This window comes from Sarcophilus harrisii, chromosome 3, assembly GCF_902635505.1.
Source record: "Sarcophilus harrisii chromosome 3, mSarHar1.11, whole genome shotgun sequence".
Taxonomy (NCBI): domain Eukaryota; kingdom Metazoa; phylum Chordata; class Mammalia; order Dasyuromorphia; family Dasyuridae; genus Sarcophilus; species Sarcophilus harrisii.
In genome coordinates, this window is record NC_045428.1 from 143,366,705 (window position 1) to 143,389,986 (window position 23,282).

At 31.6% G+C, this 23,282-nt stretch overlaps 1 protein-coding gene across 1 annotated transcript in view; it reads right to left on the reverse strand.

Annotated features, from left to right (window-relative positions):
- The window catches only part of ABCC4 (ATP binding cassette subfamily C member 4), a 277,290-nt gene that overhangs the window by 164,103 nt on the left and 89,905 nt on the right, over nucleotides 1-23,282 (reverse strand). The window contains exons 5-11 of the mRNA XM_031958557.1: nucleotides 15,844-15,933; nucleotides 13,433-13,596; nucleotides 11,408-11,533; nucleotides 9,692-9,941; nucleotides 8,259-8,360; nucleotides 5,991-6,080; nucleotides 1,996-2,187 (exon numbers count right to left, since the gene is read on the reverse strand). Coding sequence (XP_031814417.1) covers nucleotides 1,996-2,187; nucleotides 5,991-6,080; nucleotides 8,259-8,360; nucleotides 9,692-9,941; nucleotides 11,408-11,533; nucleotides 13,433-13,596; nucleotides 15,844-15,933 — 1,014 coding nt within the window. The remainder of the gene's footprint in view (nucleotides 1-1,995; nucleotides 2,188-5,990; nucleotides 6,081-8,258; nucleotides 8,361-9,691; nucleotides 9,942-11,407; nucleotides 11,534-13,432; nucleotides 13,597-15,843; nucleotides 15,934-23,282) is intronic.

Here is a 23,282-nt window from a genome sequence, read left to right on the forward strand (position 1 = left end):
AAATGAGATTTTTGTAAAGCACCTTGAAAACTTTAAAGTACTAGATAAAGCTATTATTGTTATTATTTCAAAGACGAGAAGCTACTGTTTAGTTATAAAAAGTAAGCTTATCTTTAAAATCTGAAGGACTTGAAGTTAAAATAGATTTGAAAATAATAAAATGTGCCAATCCCTAACTATTCATTTTTCAATTCATTTTTTCTTTCTTTCAACCATTCTGCTTCTCATAATGTTCTAATGTCCTCAAGGACTGAATCATACATTCTTGATATTCCCTCAATTTCATCTATCAAAAAAAAAAAAAACAAAACAAAAAAACACATGATAATTGCCTCACCTTACAACCCTACCTCATAAAGTTGTAAAAGTTCTTTGTAAATCTTGAAATATTACATAAAAATTAGTAAGTATTTGTATTGGGACAAAAATTATGCCAAATTTTTTTTTACAGCAATATAGGGGTCTCAACTCTATCTGTTTAAATATGTTTTTGCACCATAATTTTAGTAGAGTACACATAATCGCATTTTTCTTCAGTAAAGATGAGTTATTAATTATTAATTTTAAAAAATTCTTTCTTTACTATATTACTCTATTTCATTCTCTTTCAATGTTCTGTTTTTGTTTATTATTTCCTCTCTTTCTATGGAATATCTTAATTATTTAATTAGAAGTAAGTATCAAGGTAAACTTTGTATTGAATGAAAGAAAAAAGTCAAGGAGAATCTAATAAAACTACTTTAAATAGCCTCTCTTCACCTTTTTATTGCTATAAAATGCTACTCAACAGTTATTCTCTACAATACTCAAAAGTCACCAGGCAAACAAAATGTTTCTTCACAAAGCTAGCCTAACATCCTCTGTACTATACCTTTGAAATTCAGGCCCAATCCTTTCCATAGAGAGCATAAAAGCACAGTAGGATGTCCAGACTGCATTGTCCAGACCCAAAGGAAAGAGCCCTTTAGCACTATTATTCACTGAATTTTAAATCCATAAAAAACACAGTATGTAAAATTGTTAATCCAAAGAAATAGATCACAATAAGCTATCTTCTATTTTTTCAATGTTATTTTCATAATACTATCATTGTCAGCAATTTTGATAAATCACTAATTTTGTTAAAATTTTATTGCAACATAAAATATCCAATCTGGCTTTTTGCTATTAAACTTGATCTAACCTCTAGAAAAACAAAACCTCCCTCTAGTGAAATTAGGCAGTATTACAGAATTTTTTAAAAGGTTGATCTTTCATAACCCTGTCTGTTTTAATTAACCTAAATACAAATATTTGTTTGTGACTTTTTAAGATGTGCTTTTCAATAATCTCTGTGTTAGACATTCTCAGCAATACACTGATCCAAGAAAATTCTGAAAAATGCTATCTAACCCAGAGAAAGAACTCATGGAATCTAAGGACAGAGCAAAGCATGCTTTTTATTAAAAAAAAAAAAAAAAAACTTTATTTTTCTTGCTTTGTCTTTTTTTTTTGGGGGGGGGAGATTTGTATTTTCTTTCACAAACACCTAATATGGAAATATGTTTTGCAAGACTGCACATGTATAATCTATCTCAAATTGCTTGCCTTCTCAAGGAGAAGAGAAAAGAAGAAGGGAGGGAAAGAATTTGGAACTCAAAATTTTTAAAATGAATGTTAAAAATTATTTTTACAATAATTGGAAATTTTTTTTCAAAAGATGGTCCTTTCAATCTAATAAATTAAAATGAAACTCTCTCTTTGCAAAAGTGGGAGACTATCGATATGGAATATTACATTTATTTTCAGTTTTGGTTAAGTGCTCCTTCTGCCTTTCTTTTTTAATCTTTCTAATTAGAGACAATTCGTTGGATAAAAGAAAGACAATGAAGGGGGAATTTTTAAAATTATCTTTTTTTTCTATCACTCACTGGTAATAGAAAAACAAAAAATAATTTAAAAAAATTTTTAGGAACAGTACAAAATTTCATTCAAGCAATTCCAAATGAAACTTACCTTTTTTAGAGCACATGCTTTTATTACTTTGTCATATTTTTCCTTTTCATAGATTTTCCCAAATAAAATGTTACTTCGAACAGTTCCTGAAAATACCCAGGGTTGCTGAGAAACATAGGCAATTCTTCCTCTTACAGTGACCAAACCATTATGTCTCGGCAGTTCACCAAGCACAGCACTTAAAAGAGAAGACTGAAAAAAAAATGTTAACCAAGTTATAGAATACCATAAAAGAAGAATGATTGTATATAAATTATTAGAAAACACTAGGCCAACTTCTCCTTCTATAATACTTTTCCAACCTGACTATTTTTCAATGGTTTACTTTCTTTTATGATAAAAATCAAAACAAAACAGTAAGACGAACATTTCAAAAAGTGCCAAAGGGAATGCATCTTGATGAACAAAGTAACACATTTGCTTATTTAAACACAACAATAAATTACATGAATTACAAATTCAAAATACTATCATGACTCTTTCTTTACTTATTAAAAGGCTTATTTTTGCTGAAAGTTATACTGCTTGGACATTCTTGGCTAGAACCTCAGGTATATCCTATGCACTTATAAATGTCCATATTCTACCTTGAGGCAGATAACACCTACTATCCATGAGTCCTTCACTTAATGGAATAGATGTCTTCCTCCAAAAGTACAACCAAAACCAACAAAACTTTTACTACTCCAGGTTAACTAATTCTATAACTATCTGCAAGACATTTTATAAAGTAATGTAATTTTGTTAGCAACAAAACTTATGGAAATGTACTCACATCATAATCATTCCCTAAATTATGTTCTCTGAGTTTGGATTTATATTTATTATGACTTTAAAAACATGGAAAAACATGCACTGGAATATATTGCCCTCAATATCCTCACTAGGAAGATGGGCTAGATAATCTAACAATGGTAGGGCCGTGGCCAAGAATATGGGCTCCAAAAGGGCAGACTCTAGGTTATGGAAATTGGGGTAAGAAAGGGGGAAAGTCACTGAAGAGAGCAGGCAAGGTCTGTGGATAATACAGAAGATTTGGCATCAGGCATAAGAGATTTAGGAGGTGATCTCCTAGGGATATTCACCCTGGTCCCCTGGTCCTTGCATCCTAACCACCATTTTCTTCTTCCAAACAGATTTTGGGTTCCAAAAAAAAAAAAAAAAAAAAAAAAAAAAAAAGAAAACCAAAATAACCTCTCATCTTTATTCCTTTCTATTGCTGCTACCAGCATTTTCCATAACTTCTTGTTTTTGGGGTCCTTGAAAAAAAGAATATAATTCCTTTGTAAACCAGGACAGAGACAGAAAGGATATTTTCAGGAATCAAGGAGAACAAATGGATCTAGGAGGAAGCAGGAAACCTTTGAAAAAGCCTTGTTCCTCACCTTCCTCCTTTCTACCTATAATGCAGTTCTGCCTTTCCTTAGAATATCTGATTCATCTAACAAACAGCCATGATTTTCGAATTCTTATGACAAAACAGAATACCTACCTTTTGAAAGACAGACACCTGGAATATTTTTGAGGGATAATGGCAAAGAGAAAGAATGAGAAATACAAATATAGATATGTAGAAAGCTCTATATAATATAAACATATTTTGTTGTTCCTGTTGTCATTTCATTCATTTCTGACTCTAGAAAATCTCTTGACCAAGATACTGAATTAATTTGCCATTTCTTTCTCCCACTCATTTTATTGATGAGAAGCTGAGGCAATCATGATTAAATGACTTGTCCAGTGTCATACAGCTAGTAAATTTCTGAGAGTAAAATTTTACACCATTCATATACACCAGCATTCTATCCACTGTGCCACCTAACTTACCCTAAATATGTTTTAAATATATACATACACAAGGAATAATTTATATATGAAAATATGCATATATATCATTATATATGTATATAATCAGTTTTGTTTTACAAAGATAAGGTATGGAAGGGAGAGAGTGATAAAAGTAAATTTTCATTTTGAAAAGTTACATTTTCTGTTTCAAATCCAGCTGAGTAAAGGAGGAAGCATATATGCTGAGGGGAAAGTAGAAGGAGTGGTTCCAGGCAACAATGAGTAGAAAGGGAAAAAAGTAATAGCAGTAGGGAAAAGAGTTTCAGGGACCTCAGAGGGTAAAGGATATCATTTTCAAAAGTCCTATCAATGTACAAATAATAAGTAAAGTTTTTCAAGTATATGACTCTTTCTGGCTTGTATTTGTACATTCTATAAGGAAATTGTCACATTAGGGGGTCTACTCTTCCAAAAGAAATTTCCTGAGTACTTTCTGTGATAACAAGGACCTGGAAACAAAGTCAATGCTCATTAATTGGAGGAAATGTCTAAATATTGCTGTGCAATATGAAACAATAAATAGTGATGAATCCAGAGTAACAGGAAAAAAGATTTGTACTAACAAAGAATCAGCAGAAGTAAAAAAGCAATATAAACAACATAATGTTAAAGACTATACCAAAGAATGCCTGAATAAGTTATGGTATATGAATGTAATGGAATATTATTGTTCTATAAGAAATGATTAGCAAAATGATTTCAAAAAATCCTGGAAAGATTTATATGAACTTATGCTAAGAGGAGTGAAAAGAACAGTGTACACAGTAAAAGCAAAACTGTGTGACAATCAATTATGATAGATACCTAGCTCTTCTCAGCAATACTGTGGTCCAAGACAATTCCAATAGACTTGAGTTAGAAAATGCCATCTACATCCAAAGAGAAAATACTGGAGGCTGAATGTGGATCTAAGCATAGCATTCTCATCTTTTTTGTTTGTTTGTTTTCTTTTTGTTTTTTCTCAAGTTTTTCCCTTTTTTCTGACTTTTTTTTAAACAACATGACTAATATGAAAATATGGTTAAAATGACTACATATATAATCGATATATCACATTGCTTGTTGTTTGGGGGAGGTGGGGAGATAAGGAAGAGAGGAAGGAAAAAAAATGGAACCTAAAATCTTACAAAAATAAATGCTGAAAACTACTTCTACATATAATTGGACAAAATAAAATACTTTTGAAATTTAAAAAAAAGAATATATCATAAAACAATAAAAACTAGTAGTTATTAAACTAGAAATAATAAACTTTCTCCCAAAAATATGAAAACATGTCTCCCATATCCATTCCTTTACAGAGATATGGATTTACAGGCATGGGAAATTGCATTAAATGTCTCTTTTTTTTCTACATGCTGGTTTAGCTGGGTGGGATGAAGGAGTAATTTCCTTTCTCTTTAAAAAAAAAAAAAAAAAAAAAAAACCAAAACTAATTTTTTAAAGTCGCTGCTAGAGAGGGAAAGGGAAAGGATACAGAAAAATTATAGAACATTATAAACAAAATATACATCGAAAAACACTTTTAAAAATAATAAGATACCAATAATCTTTGGACTTATTAAGCAGAATCACATAATTTGAAGATTAGGAGATACCTTGGAGGGCCTTCTAGTCCAACTATTTATTACATGAAAGGAATATTCACTATAATGTACCATCAAGTATGGTTCTCCAACCCCTAGTGAAAAATCCACTCTACTTTTTTGGCAGCTTTAATTATAAAGAAACTTTTCTCTAATATTAAAGGTTCCTAAACAGAGTACTCTTTGCAATTTTAGAGTGGAAGAGACTTCAAAGAGTATTTAGTCTAATCCCTACCATATCTTCAACTTATTCCCCCAGAAGATCTCTAAGAAAGAAGAACCCATCAATTGAGAAGGCACATACCATCTCTGGACACCATAATTTTTCCATGACTTAAGCTGACATCTATCTTCCTCCAGGTCCTCACAAAGCAAACAGGAGTCCTTCACTGAGCAGCACTTAAGAGATTCAATTTTAGGCTCAGAAAGACCTACCTTTCAGAAATGATTCACTGACTCTATGGGACAGTTTGCTTTTGGCTCAATAAACAATAGCTAAGTAACCCAGAAAACAATATAATGCCAAGTAGCCACAATCCATTAAAACTCTTTAAAACTCACTTTGCCAGCTCCCACAGGTCCAACCACAGCCAACAATTCCCTTGGCCGGACAGTAAAGGAAAGGTTTTGGAGAGTTGGGATTTCCGATGCCTACAAATGAAAGTTAACCAAAATGTACTTAAATCAATAATCTGTTTAATAAACTGGATGTAAAGAAACCCAAAATGTAAGAATTCTATATTTAAATAGATCTCAATGGTTAAATGTCCTTAAATCACAAAAAACAAAATTTTCGAAATTAAATTCATTGAAATAATGTTCCTGAGTTAAATTAATGCCTTAATTATCTAATATTTAATTTAATAGCACATTTAATATTCTAAATGTATTCTCTTTGTCTAATAACTTCTCATATGCATTTGAGTTCCCTCAAGGCACAAAAGCATATAACAAATCAAAACCTTTAAAATGAAGGGTTTCATACATAATTCTTGTATGACTACATCACAAAAATTGCCAGAAAATGGTATTTCTTACATATCAGAAAAACTCTTGGCAAGTTTCAAAATGGTGCAATTTAACCTTCTAAACCATATGTATGCACATGTGCACGTGCACATGTGTATGTGTGTGTGTATAATAATCAGAGTTGTTATGTTATAATTTTTTAGTCATCCTATTTCAAATGTTTCCACTAGATGGCAGCATCAGTACATTTTTCAAGTTCTGCCTCTCAAAAATAACTATAACCATAATCTATTAATTTTTACTTATTTATTAAGTTTTATTAATATAATTACTTTTTAAAGCACTAAGCACTTTACTTGCCAATTAACAGTGATAGTAAACAAAAACCCACAATTGGACTTCAGTTATTAAAAAAGAAAATGATGATTAGGAGTAAAAGAAACCTTAAAAAGCAGATTAAATATGGACTGTTATTATATAGCTGGAGCTATAGTACTCCAATACAGCTGGATTTATAATGCTTCAATATAGCTGGAGCATTAATTATGGGGTATGAGAACCTAAATTCAAATCCCACTTCTGATTATATTCTACTTTTATATCTCTACATCACAACTTTTTCAATAGCAAAATAAGGAGACTGGATCAGATATCCTTTTGATCTTTTATTTTAAGTATTGTATTCAGGGGTCCCAAACTTCAATGAGTATACCTACTAATGTGTAGTGTCTGTGCATGACAAACAACCAGTTATAAATAGGCATTCTGTAATATTGCAAAATGTCTATTTCTGGAGGAAAAAAATGGGGCGCTTATCTAAGATTGTTAGTTCTAACTTTGCATTCTTTTCTAAAATGAATTTGTGAATGAGATCACATGGTAAGTCAACAAAACAAAGGCTAAAGAAAAATTTAATGATTTTTTATGAAATTCTTGGGAAAAGCTTAAGCCAGGTCAAATAACAGTATTGTTTTCCTGGGTACAAAGAAAATAAGGGGCATAATTGTGACATGGATAACCTCATTTAGTGTTTTATATAACTCAGAGTTTCTAAACATGGAGCCTCTGGACTTCTTAAAAGATTGTTTTTATAAGTATTTCAATATGATAGATTTCCCCTGTAAGTAAAATGTTATTCATTTAAATTATATACGTGCACATAGTCACTCTTGATGGAATATAACCCAATTAGGTGAGGGACTGTTGTTACTGTTGTTTTGTTTTTTCATTCCACCAAGGAATAAAAGCTATGTGTTTAGTAATATTTTATTTTTAAATAAATACTTGCATAATTGATTGAACTTGTATAGACAAATACTTTATAATCATAAATTTAAACTAAGAATCTGGTGTCTGGGAGTGAGCAATATTCAAAACATTAGACTTAATTGGCTGACTTTGTGTAGCACAGATCCTAGAGTTTCAAATCCCTGACTAACAGAAGGACTTTGGATATGTCACTTAAACACTCCTTTTTTTTCTCATCTATAAAATGAGGGAGTTGGGTTGAATAATTTCTTCTATCCTTTCCAGCTCTAAACTTCCAAAATCTTTCACTTACTACTGGCCATCATCTACATGAGAGCTAGAACTCAATTAAGTTTTTCATCAAACTTTTCTCTACTTTGTAGTTAGGAAAGCATGGCATTAAAGCATTAAGTGTATAAAATCACTTTCCATTCACCAAAATATTTGGCTGAGTGACTGAAGAGAGAAAACAGATAGAAGGTTGAGGATATATCTCTCAGTAGACAATTTCACACTATTAGAATTTAAGTCTACAGAGAAATGATCAAAACTTAATTTTAAATTAATTCATACTCTAGTGCCCAAATGTCATTTCTGTTTTATGTGCCTTACCTTATCCCAATAACCAGTAAAGTCTTGAACATGGACTAGAGCTTTTTCATCCATTAGTGGCTGTATGTTGGACTGCAATACTTCATCAAGTATTAAGAATTTCTTGAGGGAGAGAAAAACAGAGAAATTGGCCTAAATACAAAAAATAAAATAAGGAAAATTTCTAGAATATTTCTAGAGTAAATTATAGACAAAATTTTTTTCACAGAATTAACACATTTCATGAAATATAGATGTTGCCAATATATGGTATAATGTATTATTAATTATCTAACTTTTCAAATGAACATTTTTCTGTAGGTTCAAACCCTAAAACTTAAGCTAAGTGAAATATATAATTCATTTATGATGGCATTCTCTAAGCTTGCTATAGTGTGCTCCCAGGAACTGTACATTTTTATAAAGATAATTAATTACAATAAGCACCTTGCTCTTTATGATGATCTAAAGAGAAATCATGTACAGAAGTATTTTTAATATCATTCTGATTTTTAAATGTATGATATATAATACATATTATTGTTATATTATAATAACGTGCTACATTATGATATATTATTTATTATATTGACATATAATTATATTGTAAAATTATGTATATTAAGGTTTTTGCTAGCATTGAATTCCTCCATGTCCAAACATAATCAAAACTTAGTAATCTGCTGGAATGTTAGCTTCATATTTTGAAAAATAACATATTGAAGGGTGGTATCTAATGATTAAAATATGTAGGGAAGGACAAATTTTTGTGGTAGATACACTGATGACAAGAACTTCAATTTAAAGTGCACTTTATGTGAAGACACTGTAAGTAATATAGATAATACCCCATTTAGAACCTGAAGAAATTGAGATTCATTGTAGTTAAGGGAGACTTATGTTTGTTGAATTAAATTAAATTAAGCAATAAAAGCCCTCGGAAGGGAAACCTTCAGATGCTTATTCAGAATTTTTGTCTTTTCTCAGAATTTTCCCCCAATACCATAGCAAATCAAAACCAGTAAATCATAAGTGAAGTTGGAAGAAGGGGGCAGGTTGAAAAAGATGATTGACTAAAAATAGGCAAAAAGTGAAAGCTAACAACCAGCTAGCAAAGAAGGTAAAAAAACATATGACACAAAATTTAAATTTCATTAACTATTAACTATATAATTGATTTCCTTAATGATAATAATACAAAGTTATCAAGAAATTATTAAAGTCTATACTGTATATTTTGCTTAAGAATACAAGGACATGTATGATACAACTGGATTTCCAATTAAAATAGTAAAGAAAAAAAAAACAGCTTTGGTACATAATTAGATAAATTTCATCTATCTAGAAAGCTTGCTTTTGTAAAGGACCAGATTCACAAGGATCATGTATCAATGAGGTGTCATGATGTTTTAAAAGTACATTCCAAGTTCAGATAAGTTAAGTGTTTACTAAACCTGAATTCTTTTTATGCTGATAAGAGCTTCTGACATTTTCTCAATGGCAGCTGGAAAGAACAGTGTAACAGTCAACCTGACTGCACCATATAGCGTCACAGCAACAAATACTCGACTGGCCGTGACAGTATTTCCAAGGAGTGCATAAGTGGTAAAAGTAACAAATACAATTATTTTGCTTGCAACAAAGAAGGACGCCAAATTCATCCCTCTGAGGTAGGAACTTTTAAGAATCTTGGAAATTTCCTTCCTGAAAGAGAGTAAAAGATAGCTTATAAATATAATACAGATATCCATTTTTAAATACAATGATATTGTATCTCTTTGAATATAGCACTTTAGTGGAATGAACATAAAGCTTACAAATAGTTCCCTACTAATAGAAGATTCCAAGCTAAAACAGCTACCATAAACAGATAATACATAAAATCAATTAAGTTTTCACTTAATAGGGACAGAAATTTTATAAGGTGATGATAAAATGGAAAGTATAGAAATTTAACTGCTTCCTACTTAACTTCCAAATTAGAAATTTTACACGAAAGTTGATCAAATGGGAAACTAAATAATTAATATGTTTAAAATGAAATTAGGTGAGCATATCATAAAGGAATCAAATTTTGGAAAAATTAAAATTTCCAACAACTAACTAAAACTATGAAACTATAAAACTATTAGTAGTAGTACTATGATCTATTATTACTACTCATTGCTTCATGAGCTGCCCACTATGGGAATTATTTATGCAGAAACTACATAATCACAAGTTGGGAAGTTTAATGGAGGAAAATGCAGAATAAGGAAAGAAATTATACTGGATGGGATTTAAAAGTCTCTTCCAACTCTAAGTATAACAAGGAAAGGAGAAATTGTGCTTTAATTTTTTATCAACTTTGGTTCATAGGATTTAGGACTGGAAGGATAATAAAAGGGTCATACATTTAAGTACTTAGAAGGTCATTTGATTCAATCTCCTCATTTTAAAGATTAAGAAGCATAACAAGATTAAGTGACTTGGCTAAGGTCAAACAGATGGCACAGCTAAAATTTTAACCCCAGTTATCATGGTGCCTCTATCCAATCTACTACAACTTTTTTCAAAGTTTACCAATAGATTTTTTTTTAAAAGAAAAAGGAAATATTAGGTAAGTTTTTTTTTTTTTTAAAAAGAGAGGTTTGATGAATGAAACATTGATTGGATGAAAAAATGGTTTTCAAATGTTTAATGTTTTAAAAGTTCCAAAAGGTATAACCAGAACAACTAAGTGAAAAAAAGATGCAGATTTTGGCTCAACACAATTAAAAACTTTTTACTGACCAGAGCTGTGTTAAAAAATACAATAAAATGGCATAACTTTATTTTTTATGTCACGGACTCCTGTGCAATCTGCCTTGCCTACAGATTGATCACATTTCTTATTTTAGTTTTTAAGACATTTAATTACAAAATTAGTCTTTTGGAAGATGCAAAGAGACAAGTTCATCCTTTAATCAAACATACAATATGTTTTTTTTTGACCATACAGTAATATAACTGACTTTACTGTGAGTTTGAGAGTAGGAAAATAGCAGAAAGAAGCCTACTTGAGGAATAAAAGAGAACTAAATTTAGCCAAAACCTACTAAAATTTGGTACAGTAAGATGACTAATTCAAACTAATGTATAAAAATGCAATCATTAAATAGTATGCAATACACATAACATGCACAACTTACCTTCTGAGATGTGTAATAAGCTCTGCAAATGGCTTTTCCCAGGCATACATTTTTATTATTCTTATGCCCATTATAACTTCATTCATAGTTCTAATTCTAACATCTGTGAAAGCAGCAGTCTGGCTCCTAAAATAGATAAAGATAAATTACTCTCCACAACATAGCTATCAATGCCGAACTTGCAACACTGCCACCATTAATGTACAGAAATAACAAAATCAGCTCCAGGACAAAATCACCTCCTAAAACAAATGACAGACATCAGTGGTTAGTACCTATTGATGGTTTAAGGGGAGCCCAACACAAACATTTGACCAGGCCCAAAGAGAATTCATTAAGCGCTTAGAGGGAGATCTAAAAACAGAATGCTACACAGATTGGTCTTCAAATCTGTAAATGACACAATTAAGAAGAATAGCTAATGTATTGGATGAGAGAATAAAAATCTAAAATGGCCTTGCTAAACCTGAACAGTTGATCAATTCTAATAGGGTATCATCATTATAAGTTAAATAAGTATAAATGTAAAGTTTATAAATGTTAAGTTCAACACAGGTTTGATCAATTACCCAAATAAAAGATGGCCAGACAATAAAAGCTGACAGAGAAAAGATCTTTAGATTTTTCTTGAAATTAAGTTCAATATGGAACCCAAAAAAGCCACCATATTGTTACAATGAATTAAGATTGTCAAGAACATATTTTACAGGTCATATGACATCAGGAATGCTCATTTCAGTTTGGTAGGAAAAGACACTAATAAAAAGCTTGGGTATATCCAAAGAAGAATGATTATCACTACAGTAATCACACACAGCATTTTTAGAGTGCTACCTTTTTAGATGGCACTTCCTAGGCACAAAGGAGAATTATTACCAATAGTCAGAGTATAAAATCTTCAAAAAGTTAACAATCATATGAGAAAAACAGAACAAAAGCAGGGAAAACATTTAACAATGAAAAATGCAGGGAACTATGCACAAAAGGCTAACAAACTGTGCATACCTTTTGATCCAGCAGTGTCTCTACTAGGTCTGTATCCCAAAAAGATCATAAAAAAGGAAAAGGACCCACATGTATAAAAATGTTTGTAGTGGTAAGGAACTAGAAACTGAGTGGATGCCCATCAGATGGAGAATGGCTGAATAAGTTATGGTATATGAATGTTATGGAATAATATTTTTCTATAAGAAATGATCAGCAGAATGATTTCAAGCCTGGAGAGATGTATATGAACTGATGCTAAGTGAAGTGAGCAGAACCAAGAGAACATTGTACACAATAAGACTGCACGATGATTATTTGTGATGGAAGTGGCTCTTTTCAGCAATGTGCTGGAGAGAGCCATCTGCACCCAGAAAGAGGACTATGGGGACTGAATGTGAATCATGATATAGTATTTTCACCTTTTTTTTTGATATTGTAGTTGTTTGTTTTTGTTTTTTTTTTCCCTTATTTTTTCCCTTTTGATTTGATTTTTTTGTGCAGCCTAATAAATATGGAAATACGTTTAGAATTGTACATGATTAACCTGTTGGATTATTTGCTGTCTGGAAGCAGAGGAAGTATGGAGAGAGGGAGACAATTTGGAATACAAGGTTTTGCATGTATTTTGAAAACTAAAAAGCTATTATTAACAAAAATGTAAATTGCAGAAATATGACAAAACATTTGGTTTTTTTTTTAGAGCACTTCAGTTCCCATTATTGTAATGTGAACAATATTATTTTTATATAAAGTCATATTTTCACCAATTATATTAAAATATTCTCTTTGATATTTAAGGTCGTGATCATGAAGTTTATAAGTATGAAAACAGTTTTTTAAAATGCATGTCCAATGACCTTTTTCACATTGTAGGCATGTAAAGAATGGCCTTTGTTTTATAGATAGTCATAATTTACTGAGCTGAGGCAGTTTACAACATATGCAAAGAATACATAACACAGAGACTTTTATAAAAAATAAATCAAACTACGAATACTATTATATATACATAACCTAGGCAATCAATGTAAATCTTACCTTAAGGAGGAAAACAGTCTCCCAAAGCAGCTTTGTAAAGGCAGAAGGATCAGCAGGACTGCCATTCCTGCAAGACATGACACTCCTATTTCTAGCCAGAGAAGGACAGTAACTGCTATGGCCTGAATTGGACCAGCCCACAAAAAGTGCAAGAATATTGTCACCTTCATGAAGAAAAAAAAGGAAAAACAAAACAAAACAAAACAAAACAAAACAAAACAAAACAAAACAAAAAAACTGTCAGGATTGAGTGAAGTAAAAAAGAACTAGGAATTTTAAGAAAGAAAGAAATATGATCCATCTGTAGTCCAGGAAAATTAATACAGGAATCTATGATACAAAAAGGATAGCTTTGTTTTAAGTCATACAATATTATTCTGTTTTTAACACAATTCTAATAAAGTCTGTTTCATTTTTTTATGAAGAAGTTTTTTTTGTGAAGACTGAGTTAGCACCCTGGATACCTTAGAATCAGCCAGAGTCAGGATAATCAAAAGTCCTTGGTCTTTAGGGGTAGGTGAATTGGATGAACACAGGATTTCCACGACCTCTCCTGTTCATCTCCCACCCAAAAGTGACTCTGGTTCGTCTTACTCCATCTCCTAGTCCCTCCTACAATTCTCTGTATACACCAATTATTACGGCAGCACAGAATAGTGGGAAGGGCCATTTTCCAAGCACATGCTTATAGAGTATTATCCAATCAGTAATTAGCCTTAAGGGCTCGGTTGTCTGACCTCAGTGCATCAACTCAAGAGTTTCAGCTCTTTACAGATATCCTTTGATCCAGCAAGACCACTATTTGGTCTGTGTCCCAAAGAGATTAAAAAAAAGAAAAGGGAAAAGGATCTATTTGTAAAAATATTTATAACAGCTCTTTTTATTGTAGCAAAGAATTAGACATTGAGCTAATAGTCATCAACTGGGAGATGGCTAAATAAGTTGTAGTATATAATTGTAATGAAATACTCTATAGGAAATAATGAACAGGCTGATTTCAGAAAAACTAGAAACACTTATGATACAAGGTGAAGTAAGCAGAACCAAGAAAACACCATACACAATACAGCAATATTGTACAATAATCAACTGTGAACAACTTAGCTATTCTTAGCAATACATGATCCAAGACATTTCCAAAAGATTTATGATCTACCTCCACTTCCAGAGAAAAAACTGAAGAGTCAGAATGCAGATCAGAATGTACTACTTTTAATTCTTTAATGTGGGTTTTTTTCCTTTTGATCTCTGTTTTTAACAACATGACTAATACAGAACAATGTTTTGCATGACTGCACACATATAGCCTATATTAAATTGTTTATCATTTCAGGAAGGGGGAAAGGGAAGAAGAGGAAAGAGGGAAAATCTAAAACTCAAAATTTTTTTAAATGTCAAAAATTGTCTTTACATGTAATTGGGGGAAAATATATTCTTAAATAAATAGATTCTCCCTCCTGCCTCAAAGTACAAAGAAATTCATCCTCCTGTTTGAGTGGGGAAAAAAAGCACAAAATAATAACAACAAAAAATATTTTATAACACTTTGAGAAACGCAAAGCACTTTACATGACATCTCATTTGAGCCTCATAGCAAATCTATGAGGCGCAGCACTGTGCCTCAAATGAAGAAACTGAGACACATTAATTTGCCCAATTATACTTCTATTTGAATATTAGAAAAAATATTTATTCTACAGAAAATGAGCCCTTTACCTTTCAAGTTATGTAAGAAAAACTCAGTAGTTAAGTTTGATCACATTGACATGTATCAAAAGCCTTAAATGAGGGATCAAGATCTCTGACTATTCTTTCTTATTGGTTATGAGGAGAGCATTTTTAAAAAAGTGTTTTCAAAGAGCTAAACTTCCTTTCTTGTTTGTTTGCTTTTTAAAAAATGGTCTTTAAAGGTCTTTGATTGTACTAGGAAAAGCACTGGACCAAGAAGCTGGCAAACCTGTACTCTACTGCCACTAATTAATGAATATGTAAACTTGGGGAAATGACTTCATGTCTCTGGGTTTTAATTCCTTGATTCGTGAAATGAAAAGACAGGACTAGATGATCCTTTCTAATTCTCAAGACTCTCTGGAAATTAATTATAGGAAAATCATGAGTCTCTTTATGGCAATTGATGGTAGCAAATATGGGATGTGTTGTTTTTGTTGATATTTTTAAAGAAAAAAGTATGATCTATTCACATTTGATGACAATATCACTCTCCATCTATCTATCTATCTATCTATCTACCTATCATCTTTCTATCTATCGCCATTGGTATATGTGCATAAGCATTAAAAAAAAGTCACTAACACAGGTTACAAATGAATTTTAATTAATCCACAAATAACAAAGGGAGGGAGAGAACAAACCATATTTACAATTCATCAATAGGGTAATTTTGTTTTTACCTGATCAAACTTGTTCACATCATTGGAGAGAAGATTCACTATTTGACCTGTAGTTGTTTTTCCCATGGCAGCATTACTAAGACGAAGTGCCTGGCATAGGAAAAAAGGACATAAAGAATATTGTTGAATTGAAATAATGCCAACAATCTCTGATCACATTTACAAAACAGCCTAAAAATAAAACTATATTTCAAATAGGGAATTTTTAAACCCCTTCTTAACCCATGAAAAAGAAAAAAGTGATCTATTTAAAATAGGAAGATATGGTAATAGAATTGTTATTTCAGATATATGAGTTCATCGGTGTGGGGAATTTCCAGTGTAGAAAATTTCTTGACTAAGACATATCTAAAACTTGGAGACTTAAGGAGCTCCTATGATCGATCATATGGCCATAGGTGTCAGTAGGACATGAGAACAGATCAGACAATCAGATTTGGAACTAGAAGGGACCTTAAAGGCCATGAAGTCTTATCTCCCTCATTTTACAAATAATAAAAATGAACCATGTAATAGTTAAGTGGCTTACTCAAGGTCACACAGGTAGAATTTTTAACATCCCCAAAGGTCATAAACTTAGAAAGTGAAACCAGATCCTCTAACTCCAAATACATTGCCTTTTCCCAATACAGCATACTACCTGGATCAATTTCATTAAAACTCATTACTTCTCAAAACACCTGTGGGAATAGATTTGGCTCTTTCAATTGTGATATCAAATCCAAAAAAAAAAAAAAAAAAAAAAAAGGCTGGGAAAATGCAAGGAAACCCAAGTTACACTCCAGTCTCAGAAATGTATTATCTGTGTTATCTTAATCAAATTATCTTATCACTCTTTGCCTCACCTTTCCGATCTATAAAAAGGAAAATAATAATGGTACCCAACTTCTCATTTTGAGAATCAAATGATATAATAATTGTGAAGTGCTTAACATAGTGACTAGCAAATGGGTATTTAGTATTAGTATTTCTTTAATTGTTTATAATTGTTCCATACTTGATAACTCTGTATCTTTAAGATGTGTCATTACTATAAATTGTCAAAGGTGATAAAATGAATGGAAAAAAGAAAACGAAGGACTAATAAATCACACATACTGGTTTAATTAACTATTTATATATATTTTCAATCCCAAAGTTAAAATTAAAAAAAAAAGTTCCTTAATGGAAGAAAGAAAAGAACAAGTCTACTTATCAATATCTTATATTCAACCTGACTCAATTCAATTAAACAACAATTAGCACTTACTGCATGGAAGGTGGTACAATGCCAACCAAGCACAGTGTGCCAACACAAATCTTCCCTCCCCCCCAATATATCTAAAATGAGAAATCCTGAATTCTTGTCAAGATTCTACATTTTCTTATACAGTTCAGTACCTTTTACTAGGGCTCAGTGCCCTTGTCTGTCAAGTGGAAAAAGAGATAACATGTTCTATTTAATTTATAACCTTGCTCAGAAAATAATGGAGGTGAAAGAAATAAGTCACAAAAATGCTGTATTTATGGAGTCAAAGCATTACCTTTAATGGGGACACAATGAAGCACAGAAGGTTGATTGGATTCAAATACAAGTTTCTCTACTACACCTTATTGGCTTCCTAAGGATTAAACATTTATAGAAAGACCTATGGCCCTGAAAATCCAATTAGCTCTATTTGTAATTTTTTCCCCCTGTTACTACAATCACATATGGTTTTATTCAAAGGATCTTCTCATGCCTTTGCTCTATAAATAAAGACATAAGAACCCATGGAAAAACTAGCCTGCATGTAACAGCACAGAGATAAATTCTCTGTCTGTCTCTGTCTCTCTCTCTCATTTTACAAGAAAGAAAAGTGAGACTCAAGAGAGGTGCATGATACAAAAACAAGTTAAATGGCAAGAGGCAGAATTTGACCTCAAATCTTTTCTGATGCTTTCTTCCTACTATACCAAACTGTAGTATCCTATCTAAAGTGAGCTGATAAAAACAAAAACTAGATGAAGAAATATCCCCATTTAATATGGTAGAAATTAGATAGTCCCTGCAACATTATATGAACTTACAGCAATTTCTCTTGAGGTTCTTTATGCTTAACAAAATAGAGCAAACCATACTCATTTTGCCCCTCACTTTTGCCAAAACGGGCCTTCCCAGCCCTTTTCCCCATTAGTCTTGATTAGACTTTAGTAAGAAACACTGAAACAAGGAAGACTCCATTCTTCCCACCAAAATTCCCTACAATCCAAATGTTACAATATCCAACTGGGAAAGAAACTAGTTCCTTCTCCTACACTGACAAGTCGCCAGGTTCTATCATATATAGATAAGACAAAGAAAATTATATTCAAGGATGTCATCAGTTTGACTTCTCCAGAAAGAGAGAATGAATTGTTATTCTCCATTGAAGTGTATATTATAATATTAAAGATTTAGGGTTGGAGAGTGTGTTGAGGGGATCAAATAATGCCAAACCTCTCATTTTAAAGATGAACAAACAGGCCCAATGGGGTAAGGCAGGATATGAAATCAAGGCCCCTGACTCTAAAACTCATTATTTCATCTGATCTGCATAACTCCCCTATGAATGTTATTAAATTATAGCAAATTTAAACACACACACATACACATATAAATATATATGACAAGCTATAATTTAATATATACAGCCTACATGTCACATCTCTCTCTCTCTTTCTCTCATACATACACACACACACACACACACACACACACACATCTTACATATCAAGAAATTGAGGTTCAGAAATGATAAGTGGCTTGTCCACAGCTTCACAGTTATTAAGTTTTAAGGGACAGATTTGAACCCTGGGCTCTCCTGGTGTATAATTAAACATTTTCTTGATGATAGAAGACTATTATGAACCTCATTTTACAAGACAGTAATGTCCTTAGATCAGTTCAATTAGAATTTATTTTTATAACTATATATGTTTAACTACAGTGATCATTGGTGTGCACTCTCTCATATTCGTATAAATAAATATGTATGTCCAGATATAAATGTGTACATATATACACATTTACATATAAACAGTCTCCATAAATTAGATAATTGAATATATAAAATGTATCTAAATACACATACACACAAATATATGTGTAATTATGTGTATGTGTAGGTATACACAGACTATACAGGATAAATCGGGAATGATCTCAGAGGGAAAGGCACTAAAGTTAAGGAAGAATAAGAAAGGCTTCCTGAAAAAAATGCTTAAGGCCTATCATTAGATATTTAGGAGAGTTTATCCCTATACTTAAATAAGCTTATACTGCTATTATTTCTTAAGTCTATTTTCCCTTGTTGTCATAGTATCCATGGCTACCAGGGTAATTTGTGTATAAAATAATATATTATTTATCTAAGGCAGAAAGTAGGCCTTAATTTTTTTTTTTTCTGGTTGATGGTACCTAGTTTCAAAAGGATCAACTATTTAATCTATTGCAATAAATCAATGTTAATGAAGGAAGGATTACTAGATTATCCAATTTCTCCTTCCTTCCCTTTCCACCTCATTGAACATTCTGAGTAATTATTATTTCACAAAGTGAGTCAAATTGGTTTCTATAGTTCTTGGGAGATGACTCAAACTAATAAAGTGAGGATACCAGTGTCAGCCCCATATAAATCAAAAATTTCTGGGGTAAACACATGATGAATTAAAGGAAAGAAAAGAAGATGAAAGTGCAAACTAGCTTCAAAGGGGAAGAAAGAGAAATTCCAAGGGAATAACTCAACAATATTATGCTCCACCTATATGCAAGACACTCTGCTAAGTGCTATGGATAAATAATGAAGAAAACAAAAACAAGATCCTTCCTAACAAGCTTAAAATCTGCAAAGTGGGATAAGACATTGAGAATACCAATATACACAATGAAATCTTATGTACTGCCAAGGAGAAAAGGAGAAATTCTGACAACAATACTCTAAGAAAATTTATAGAAATGATTGCTTTCAATTAATGAGATCAGGGAAAGCTTTATGGAGGAGATAACAAATAGAAATGAATGAATGAATGAATGGATGAATAAATGAAAGAATGAATGAAAAGCTAAGTTCCAGATACCATGGGAATCCAAAGATTAAAAAATAAACAAACCTTGTCATTAAGGAGCTTATATTCTATGGAGACAGATAGTATTTGCATATACATATATGAGAAGGAAGGATTTAAACAAACAGGAATAAGGAAAAATTATGGACTATATGGCAGTATGGAGGACAAACCTTACAACAAATTTTCCCTTAAGATTATAACCAAAAACGCTAATGTATTTTAATTTTTTACTTTATATAGTCATCCTCTCAATTAGTTCCTAAAAGTTCAGACATCACTTTTATAGGAAAACATAGCTGAATTTAAAATTAATCGAATAAAATCTTTCATCATTTTGCTCATGAATGTATATGGTTGGCTTGCAGTCTGAAAGGCAACAGAGACAATGATTTTCTTAAACTTCAGACATTATTTTTGGAAATTCAAGAATAAATGTAACATCTTATAGAATATAAAAATATAGCTTTCCATTTCCAGAATTTTAAAAATTCAAATATCTGTGTCTAATATAGCTATTGAAGTGGTAATACACACATACTATACAACCCAGCTTCTTAAATTGTGACCTGACAACCCTATCTGGGTTCTCATAACTGAATGTGAGAGTCTCAAAATTCTGATTTATTATCAATAAATATTTTATTTTTATACCTATTTTATATACTTAGAGTTACATAAACATTTTTTAGGCATAAGAGGGTAGTGAGTGGGAAAAGTTAAAGAACTCCTGCTACATAAAACAAGTCAAATTTCCCCTTCCTTTTTGAAAATTCTCATTGAAAATTTTAGAATATGGGAGAGTACTATGGAAAAACAAGAAAAACTAGAAAAATAAGGCAAGAATCTAGAGTTAATCATACTACATAAGATCCATTTAGGATATTAAACCTTACCAAAAGCACTTCTGCTCATTTCTCTAGCATACAATTTTAAGAGAATTAGGGAAAAAACATCCACAGCATTATGTATACCTAATGATAATACATTTCCCAACACCAGTGCAACAAAATGACCATTTATTTCAGACCTGTTTTAAACCTCACACGTTCTTTATTTTAACTTCTAGAGACATTAAAATTCTATCTAAAGTCTGTTCTCTGACTCTCATAACACAAAAGACTACAACAATATGACAGCTATAGGCAAGAATTCTTTAATCATAGAGAAACTGAGGAAAGAAAACAAAAGGATCCGAAAGGGAAGACATAGAAGACAGCAGAGATTTGAAAACAACAATAAAAAACAGCTTCTACTTCTCAAGTATGCAACAGGGAATCCTTGAGGAAAAAAAAATAAGTCTTTAAATAGATTCTGGGAATGCACCATTACCAAGGTCCAATACTATCCAATAGGCAAATAAAAGCTCAGTCCATGGTCAGACAATCCATTAATACCAGTCAATCCATGGACAATTCTGGTGTAAAGAATCACAAAATCACTATTTCAATTTTACATTCTAGCTAGCTAGCCATCTTTACTCTCTTATCCCCTTTTGATTCCCCCCAACAAAAAATCTCCTATCCTATTCACTTCTCCCTATGTATGGTATCTTCCTTTATTAGAATGGAAGCTCTCTGAGAAGAGAATTTTTTTTATATACTTTTGTATACCTCATAATTAGGACAATGACTATGACAAATACCCCATAACGAGATGCTTTTTCATTCATCCTCAATAACATATTTGTTGTTGTTCATTTCTTAAATGGACAGATTCCTTTTAGGAAAAGTAAATTCTCAATTAACAACTGTAGAATATTTAAAAAAAAAAGCTTTTTTATTATTTAAAAAAATGGTTAAAATTTATTACAAATAAAAAAATATTTTGTTTAAATATTTTTAATTGATTTTGGGATTCTTTAGTATACTTTGGGATTTGTTAGTCAACATAAAATGTTAAGTCTTCAGGAATAATCTCAAGAGGAATACGAAAACCATTTTGCCTTGATCACAATTATCTTGGGTACAAACCTTCCTACACACAGATTAGAAAAGTACATGTTGCTTCACAATGAATGAAAAAATTCTGTTAGGATGTTACACACCCACTCAAAAATCACATGATTTCATGTCAGGTTTTAATTCCAAATCATTAATCATATGAATCATAACAATTCACAGGGTTTTTTAAAAAGTACTTTGAAGAACTCTATGAAGTAATTAGTAGTGCAATTTAGTATTATATCCATTTTGCTGATGAAGAAGTGAGGCTGAGATTTTCCAAGATCAATCACTCAGTAATGCTAGTAGTGTAACTGAAACTTATCAGGCTCAGAGATGGATTTATTACTCCCAAGCTGACTCATACCAAACAATGAATAAATCAACCTGGACTACATAGTCCCATACAGTTATTAAATTAAGTATTTAAAGGAATTCAATAAGCTCTCAAAAATAATATAAGTAAAATTTGTTAAGAATGTAAATTTATTACGCCTACTAGAAATTTTCCTCTTCTTACCTTAAGAAAGTACCAAAGTTAACAGCGGGTGCTCAACGACTGACGGAATTTGTGGTTCCTATCTGAAATAAGTCTTTCCACCAGTACCTTTATTTCCAGTTCCGTAGGGCTTCTTTCTATCCTTCCTTCCTCCACTGGCATGAATTTTACAATGAATTAAAAGTACAATATATTCATCATCCTAACATATAAGTAAAATATTTATTTAGCTTATAATCAACTTATCTTTAGATGAAATGAGACTTTTTGCATCTGAAATTGAATTAAAACCTACATATTCCAAAAACCCAGAACTCATAACAAGATATTCAAGATTCAGTTCTGATGGAAGTGGGTCTCTTCAACAATGAGATGATCCGAATCAATTCCAATTGATCAGTAATGAACAGAACCAGCTACATCCAGTGAAAGAATACTGGGAAATGAGTGTGGAACACAACATAGAATTTCCACTCTTTGTGTTATTGTTTGCTTGCATTTTTGTTTTTCTTCTCAGGTTATTTTTACCTTCTTTCTAAATCCAATTTTTCTTGTGCAGCAAGATAACGGTAGAAATTGTAGTTAACATGTTTAACACGTATAGGACTACCTGTCACCTAGGGGAGAAGGTGGAGGGAAAGAGGGGAAAATTGGAACAGAAGTTTTTGCAAGGGTCAATGTTGAAAAATTACCCATGCATATGTTTTGTCAATAAAAAGCTATTTTTAAAAAAAGAAGTAATTGTACTATATGAATGATGTCAGAGAAAAAGAACTGATAGAGATGAATTAGATGGGAGTGGAAAGGACTGGTGGTTCTAAAAACTTACATTAGGAATGGGTTAAAGACATGTATACATCTATACGTATAATACATGTGTGCTTAAAGCAGGATATGATAGGAATAAACAGAAGAAAAATATTTAATTCCTA